A 9081-nucleotide genomic window follows, 5' to 3' on the forward strand; every position below is an offset into this window, starting at 1 on the left:
TTATATAACTTTTACCACAACAGTGGCGAGTCGATTTAATAACACCGTTTTAAAGGATCGTCTTAATATCAATTCCCGCCCTTTTCGTATTTATTTCCCAAGTTACGACTTGTTAACTTTATAAAAGTCCCCATGGGAAATATGCTTTCTTGTTGTGAATTTGTTTCTTGACCAGCCATGCGAGAGTTCTGTACTTTTATTCCACAGCGTGTCACTTATAAAAATTTTATGCTCAGAAACTCCCAACGTGGTTCAACCTTACCTATACACTTATTACGGACGCGGTGTAATAACACTGTCTATTCTTATTACAGTAATTCCAATTATCAGCATATTGACATCTCATTCTAAAATATGGTCACATTTTTTCTATCATTTAGTTAAACAAGAATATAGAAAGTGCAATATTGGGACTTCACATTGGCTAAAAGTATATAGTCAGATCATTTCATTCGACTATGACATAAAAGTTATTATAGCTCAGTACAATAACACTTTCCACGAAAGCGTAGGTATACCCGGATGGCCGGTCCCTGGGCGGAAGTCATATTCATAAACAAATGCAACGGAAGTTTGGCAGGAAAGTTTTTGTGTATTTATGACACCGGGCGGAGCCAAGCTGTGCTGTGTTCCCTATCAATATGAGTTTTTGGCAAACGACACCAGAGTTTAACTCTCTTTATTGTAATGGTTTATGAATTGTAGGAACATATCGGAATATCCTCTTACTGCGAATGGCTGGGACTTTTTAATTTTTATTTACGCTGAAATAGAAAAGGAATATGTAGACACGAAGATTCATCTTGTAATCATTTTGCTGTTGTATTTTTTTAGAAATAACACCGTCTCTCATTCAATATTTGTAGGAATAAAATATATTTCAAACCGTAAATACCTAGCCTAAGTAACATTTTATCTTATTCATCCTCAAAATCTTTCTAATACATAATGTATTCTTAGTGAAACGTCGAAAAAAGATTTACAATAAGATTCCCAAGGGATTGAACGAAACAAGGTACGATATGCCACATCTACATAAATTTCCACTTATTATTATCACGGAAAAGGTTTAAAAAACACCAATGTGGCAGAGAAATCCCAATGGTGTGTTTATTGTTCGACAAATAAATATGTCTTGTAGCTAATAAATACTAAAAAGTCACTAGCTGTTTGGATTACAGACTTGCTTTGTCCATTCCAATATTCGAAAATCTTATAAATTACAAAACGAATGAGACAACAGAATGAGTATCAACTGTATTTGATAAATATCTGATGACCATAATTAAGAAAATTGTACTCTCGAAAAATCCTTTAACAAAACAAAATACAAGCCTATGTTTACCCACGTTCTAACTAGCAATTTAAATCGGAATATCTTGTTTTATAGGAAAATGCTTGCTTTCTTTCATGAATAATAAATTAACGAGTGATAACATTGTATTAAGTTTCAAACCTACCAAGGGTATTTGTCTAATTTGGAACAAAAATGATGATTCAAATATAACGGTCGGCCCATTTTTTTTGTAACATGTCATATTCAATACAGCGCGGCATTAAGAAACAATTACCGATAGTCGATATATAATACAACTATAATCGGAATGATTTTTCCTTTGCTGTGTAATGTATTATTGTATGACAATTTTTCAAAAAGGAAATCTCTTTAATCGGTAGTTGTTAACCTGTATACCCTATGTATGTAGCCCACGGCAAAGTAAATAATTTAAATACAAAACAGAATTTTCCGTTCGAAATATACTGATCGTTAAATATTTCTGACAGTGGTTCATATCAAGATTGTCAATTAACTGTACATTATGAACAGGAACGTAAGAAATAATATCTATGTAAGAATAAAGTTGAATTGCAGATAATATACTAGAATCACACCTTCGTGGTCATATCTTAGAACTGTCATATTCGTATTTTCTAGATAATTCTATCAAGTGGAATGGATAAAAGATCTTTATTAACTAGCTAACTCACGTACTTCGTCTGCTTTTAGAAGAAATATTACCTATTGGTATCCAACAAAAAAAATTCATACAAGTAGATCACAAGATTCACTCATTAATTCAATTGCAAAATATATTACGTGGGTATTCTATGGACTTACCCACGGGTCCATTTTTTATTTAACCTACGTATTCAGTTCCATGCTCGCCAAAGAATTCCCTCCCCATAATTCGAAAGCTCTTTTGTCAATTCCTTATTTTTGTTTTAATTATGACGGCTATTCTATAATGCTAAAATCGTTTCACTTTAAACCCAGGAATAACTTAAATCTCGCTACGCCCTATCACATCCTTACAATACAAGTATAGTATTATGTTATCTATGCTAAATCCTACTAATATTATATATGCGAAAGTTTGTAAGGATGTGTGTGTTTGTTGCTCTTTCACGCAAAAACTACTGAACCAATTGCAATGAAATTTGGTACGTAGACAGCTGGATAACTGGAATAACATATAGGCAATATTCCTACGGGATACGGACTTACGCGGGTGAAACTGCGGGTCACAGCTAGTATATTATAAATACGAAATTGACTCTGCCTGTTCATCTGTCTCCTCCTAAACCACTCAATCGATTTGAATGCAGTTTGGAGCAAAAATAGAATAAGCCTTGAGAAAGGACATTGTATAGGTCCTGGAAATCGATCGCGGGCTGAAAACTAATATTCTATATAAGAAAAAGTAAAAAGTTATTATTTGTGTGCAGGTACGTATTCTATAAACAATGTTTCTTTTGAAGACAATCAGTCTGACACCCAAAAAGGTGATTTTATTCGCAGACGCGTGTAAAAACTACAGTAAAAGAGAACTTTTTTACGACTGCTTGCACGTTAAGTATAAGATCATAAAAAGTTTTACTTAATACCAATGGATGCGCTATAAGACTTTAGAGTTATAACAAATTAGAGTAATAACAAATCTAATTTAAATAGTATTTTTTACAACCTCCAAATGAAAGAATATACTACTTACTAGTACTTACTTAGTATATTCTCTCATTTCTTGCATTTTTTTTTTTAGATTTATTTCATCATCATCATAATCAGCCCTTATATGTTCCCAACGCTGGGACACAGGCCTCCTATGAGGGTTCAGGCCATAATCCACCACGCTGGCCAAGTGCGGGTTGGCAGATGTCACATGTCGTCGAACTTTTGATTCTCGGACATGTCGGTTTCCTCACGATGTTTTCCTTCACCGTTTTAAGCAGTGGTAATGTTATCTACATGCGCAGATAAATTGAAAAATAAATTTATTTCCTGCACGCTCGCCCGGTCTCGAACCCCGACTTATCGATTTTGAAGTCCGAGGTTCTCACCACTGAGCCACCACTGCTTAGATTTATTTATTTAGTATTTATTAAAAGCTGAATAAAGATGAAATCAAGCGAAATAGCATACCAACATATCAAAATATCATTAGAATCTGCAATAACCATAACTGACACCGAGAGATAGTACCATGTTTTTGTTTTGATAAGTGATGTATCTTAAAGATTTAGTATATACCTCTTATAAATTTCTAAATTTCTTACTAATACTACTTCTATTTAAATGAATATTTCAGAACCTCACGCTAACTGCTGACGGCTAGAAGGTGGATATTAAATGTCGAGCATGCTTCGTCACGAGTTGGGGCAGCTCGCATCGGAAAAGTTATCCCATCCCCACATAAGATTGACGTGAAATAGTAGTATGCGCATATTACTATGTTGGTGAGAGGGGGAGCCGTAGGCTTGAAATAGCCTTGTTCTTATGCAAATGTTCAAAGGCGCTTACCATTTTCGCGACTCTTCCAAGGTCCTGCCGTAGATGGCAGGAACCTTGGATTCACAGGCCGAATAATAAACGTGAGATATATATTTCGCGGTACGAAGCACGCGGTGTCCGCAACAATTCTTCTTCAATAGAGCTTTCGTGGATGTTGACATCTTCATATTTCCGTTGGCGTTGATAATTTCGAGACCTTTGCATTTGAAATTCATGTCTTTTAATTAGTATTGCAATTTTCAGATGTAATATATATACGAGCTTACGTAAATTGCAACATATTTGCAATGAAAATTACAAATTCAAAAATACAAAGTCTATAAATACTATTAAGGACAAAGAAATATCTAAAAGGCGTAGCGTTTCTTTTTCGCCTCCTTAGACAGACTGGAAAAACGGCGGACCTAGTGAGTACAAAAAAAGAAAACACCCTATTACAGAGACTTTGTTATCCGTCTGTCTGTCCGTCCATCTGTCACTAGGCTGTATCTCAAAATTTATGTGCGCTATTTTGAATATCTGAGTATTTTATATGCTATTTCAATTAATATATTGCCACGGACTAAAAATAAAAGAATGCAAAGTAAGATAGCATAATATATACATACTTGCTTGACATAAGCAGCTAAACTCGCATCCTGTGTACGTAACTTATAATAATTTATACTATTAGCTATATGGCATACTAGCTGCGCCCCGCGGTTTCACCCGCGTTAGTCCGTATTCCGTAGGAACATCGGAATAAAATGTTGCCTATTTGTTATTCCAGTTGTCCAGCTATCTACGTACCAAATTTCATTGCAATCGGTTCAGTAGTTTTTGTGTGAAAGAGCAACAAACACACACACATCCTTACAAACTTTCGCATTTATAATATTAGTAGGATTAGTAGGAAGGATTTACATTAATCATATTTCAATATATTTTTGGGAACAATTATGTTACGTCAAACATTAACAAAGTGTATTATTTAAACCGTTTTTACTACCATTCTTGATCTTCTTATAGGTATATATATATATATTATACATACCTCAAGTTAATCGACATCCTCAGAAACCTACCTTCACCTACCTTGAGGTTTGAAAATGCAAAAATATTTCGTATATGTGCCGACGATATGTACTGGTATAATATACATTTAACCCTGTTTTAATTAACTGAAATCAGATGTTGGAAGCATGGGCCTTTTGATAAAACATGACGCACCTTGGAACGATTTCGCGAGAACAGCCCATATAGCGACATCTATGAAAAATTTTAGGGATGTAGCTTTCTATCACATATTTCCTCTAAGAATTTTTATTCATAGACCATGAGCATATATCTACCACAACGCAAATGTCGTGCGTATATATTCTGATTTTAGTAAATGTTAACACTCTAGCCGAAGTAAGTGACAGCCTTCACTTAAAAAAAGAAATATTTCCAATTTCTTTAAATAAAAACAAGTATGGTCCTTCAGGTCCTTGAATAATACTATACGATAATTTTTGATATTATTATATGACAATTTGTTTTGTATTTTATATTTCTACTAGCGGCTCACCCTGGCTTCGTCCGTGGTACACGTATAATTGTGTTAAGGCAGTCCTTCTCAACCTATTTACAAGATATATTTTGAAATTTTTATATATTTATTTTCATGATGTAAACTAATAGGTAAGTATATATATTATCATTATTTTCCATTTTTCAGTCAACTTTATAAAAGTGGGGATGATTTATAATCTCCTGATTTTGAGTGGGTCGATTTTGACGATTTATTTTATATTTAATATCATTATGCACTTGTATTGAAAAAATGTTTTCACAGGTAAATATGAGAAAAAACTATAATTAAATGTGGTAGTGACACGATATATTTTATTAGATCATAAGTTTTACTTAAAACTACGAGAAGTAAATCAACACTCATTGTTACTTTCAGACTGTACAAAATTTCTTTATTCCCGTAAGTTACGTTAACTAAACATATTAAGTTTTGTATACAACTAAAAAGAACATCCAAAAAACGTTAACGAAAAAAAAAAATTGCAATTACATTAGAGAGAATCACTGTTTAATCAAAAAATTAAATACAGCCACACAGTCAATAGAACATTTTTACAGACTGATTCCACCTTATGGTTATTTTATAATTATGTCACTCTCTGTGCACCAGGACGTAAACCGCAAGACAAGCTAAAACTGCAAACTGAAACAAAACATTAAGATGATATTATTAGATTGATCTTTGTGCAATAAACTTAGCAAAATGTGATTATACAAACAAAAATAAACTCTTCGTAACAATAATTTATCAATAAAACTAATGTGTTGTGAATATAGAGAGATAGAGCGATATCCATGTGATGTTAAAAGAATTAATTGACATTACATAATTTAGTAAAATGTTATTTAACTACTATATTATTTAAATTATCTACTACAAACAAATAAAGCCTTCATTATTTATTTGACAATGAATCTACATCTGATTATGATTTTAAGTTAGCAGTGTTTCCTCATCATTATTTTTTTCTCAACTGTTCCAATGTTTTAATTTTGCTATTTAGAATTGAGAAAAAACAAACAAACATAACATTATACAAAACATCCCAGCTAAGCAGATTCTTGCGTTACAAAGTAGAGGTAGCCTAGTGTGTTTTTGTTACCACTAACCATGAAAGCTTTGATCTTTATATCCCAGAAACTGGCAAAATAATTATGAAAATTCCTTCCTTTATAGAAAGTTAAAATATTCCTGAATGACACACTGTGTTTTAATTTGATTCATCCAGTTACTATATTAAATATTCAGATAAAACCTACCTTAAACTTAGGATATTCATTCATATATATTGTGACCATTCCCACATAAGGCAGGAAACCTCTTGCTCGACCCACTACATCTTTCTTAGTGAGCCAGAGCTGCCCTTGTGCGTACAACCCTCTATCATCCACACTATTGTTATCTCCTTTAGTTAAAAACTTCACAGTACCATTATTTCTGAAACAACATATGTGGTAATAAGTACTTCTGCTCTAATTAAATTTAATAGTAAATCAAAATTATGAATATCAAAAAAATTATACATAGTAATTAGTATAACTACTTAGAGTTAATACTCTAAGTAGTGGTGTGTATTTGAGGATTTACAATAAATAAACAGTCCCAAATTTTTAACATTGCTTCAATATAATTATAATAATAATTGGCATGAATTATCTATCTGTATATAGTAGATACTAAGATGTGTATTTGGTGTAATGTTATAGGCTAGAAACTTTGAACATAGAAAAAATCAAATTTCTAGTTCCACTTCGACCATTACAAAGTAATTTTTGCAAGTATGAATGTAGCTATCACAGATAGCATCACACATAGAAACAGTGTGGAAATCTTTAGAGAGCATTGTGAATAAATGAAATACCTACTATACAAATGTAAGGTTATTGTGCTTGACCATTGGTGGCTTTGAGATATGAATAGAATATATTTTTAACTATTTACTTCTAATGCCAAACCTGTTACAAGTTAAATTGGCATAAATTTTGTAAACTTTAGTGAAATGTATTATCTGTTTCAAAACCTCATATTGTTAAAAACACAATTAACAATCACATATGAATTTTAATACCAATCTCTTCTAATATGGTTAATGTGATGTAAATCCAACACAGAGGTGAAACCCCAGGGATATCTCTCATTTAATGCAGGCAAACTCGCGGTCAGAAATATGCTATATTTCATATTTAGGTTATAAATTGTACTTCCTTCATCGTTTGAAATAATTATGATTACTATAACATTTAAAACAACATTAAAAGCAACATAATTTACATATCATATTTAAAATTAATTGCTGTCGTCATTATTTCGTTTATAAGATGGATGTAAATAATCTGAAATATTATCTTACTTCTCATGTAGCTTCAGAACCCTGTGAACAATTGGAATATCACGGCCCTCCACTTTGAACACTACAATTTCCCCAACACGCACGGGTTCTTCGGGGTAATTGGTGAGGAATAAGAGATCTCCTCTGTGAAAGGCTGGCTCCATACTGCCAGACAACACAACCACGATCGGACTCTCACTGCCGGTTACAACCATTAAACCTTTCCATATCATTAAGGCCGACGATACTATCATACCAAAACTAAGTACTTGGTAAATGAACTGAAAATAATAAAGAAAATAGTTAAATCGGCCGGTGTGTCAGTCACGTCATCTTATTTTTACATTTTTAATCGATATAAATTACCTGGCGCTTGTTCATGCGCTTCACATCGTCAAATAAACTGTCCAACATTTTTGCGATATTGATATTTAAGATCCAAAAGGTATTTTATTTATAATTATTGGTTATCATATGAATATTGGCTTTCAAAAGATATTTTGTAGTAAACGACAGCAAGTAGACAAGCACCAGTACCACGTCAGATCTAAACTTCAAAACAACTCGTAGTGTTGTAAGTGTTTTTTGTCTTAGCTGTCATATTATAAAATCGGTTCAAATCTTACATCGATGAAATAAACAAATGATTTTCATATAAAAATGATACTGAATATTATTGATGTTAACATCAACGATTTACATATTTTCGCTTAAAAGTAATTGAAAAGTAGTACCAGTACTTCACATTCGCAAGTATATGCAAACCCACATGACAGTTTTATAAATGTTTCTACGCAAGTTTTACTCGAAATACTGTTAAAATATTTGGCTGTGACTGAAAGGTAGTACCTATTATACCCTTTGAGTGTAGACGAGCCTGCAGGATATATTTTTTTAAACGCGTCCCAATAATGCACACATAGTTTGCTTTGCAAAAATATGTTTGCAATTACATAAGTTGCGCAAACGGCACGAAAGTTCGTGTTAATTCATATTTTGCATCAATTAGACGTTTCAACTATATTCGTGTGAACGCATTCTCAAACTTTCTTTGGGGTAAAAATCAATGTCCTACGTAAATTTTTAAGCAGTATATATTGAAACTTATTGATTCGTTTTTACCTACCATTTGAAAAAATATATCCAAAGAACATTTGTTCCTATACTCGTATTGAGTTATTTTCTTTTTTGTTATTCCATAAAATACACTAAGAAACGTATATGTAATTTATTGCATTTGCATTTAATTTGAAAAGTACATTCAAAGGCGGGGGTTCAAATCATTTACTATAAAGTTTATTGCCGTTTATATGGTTGGATTTGTATTTTTGACTTAATATCGTTTTTTTCCTCGTAAAATATTCATGCTTCTAGCGGGAAAAAAAAAAATTACATCATGTTTGCTGA

At 32.4% G+C, this 9081-nt stretch overlaps 1 protein-coding gene across 2 annotated transcripts in view; it reads right to left on the bottom strand.

Moving 5' to 3' along the window:
• Nucleotides 1–5634: 5634 nt before the first annotated feature.
• The window catches only part of LOC119838317 (signal peptidase complex catalytic subunit SEC11A), a 6671-nt gene continuing 3224 nt past the window's right edge, over nucleotides 5635–9081 (bottom strand). The window contains exons 1-4 of one of the 2 annotated variants that reach the window (XM_038364202.1): nucleotides 8041–8237; nucleotides 7696–7955; nucleotides 6605–6782; nucleotides 5635–5987 (exon numbers count right to left, since the gene is read on the bottom strand). In XM_038364202.1, the coding sequence (XP_038220130.1) occupies nucleotides 5937–5987; nucleotides 6605–6782; nucleotides 7696–7955; nucleotides 8041–8088 (537 nt within the window). In that variant the 5' untranslated portion in view covers nucleotides 8089–8237 and the 3' untranslated portion in view covers nucleotides 5635–5936. Of the gene's footprint in view, nucleotides 5988–6604; nucleotides 6783–7695; nucleotides 7956–8040; nucleotides 8238–9081 lie in introns of those variants that run through there. The other variant, XM_038364201.1, reaches the window with a different exon arrangement.

Source organism: Zerene cesonia, unplaced genomic scaffold, assembly GCF_012273895.1.
Source record: "Zerene cesonia ecotype Mississippi unplaced genomic scaffold, Zerene_cesonia_1.1 Zces_u002, whole genome shotgun sequence".
NCBI lineage: Eukaryota > Metazoa > Arthropoda > Insecta > Lepidoptera > Pieridae > Zerene > Zerene cesonia.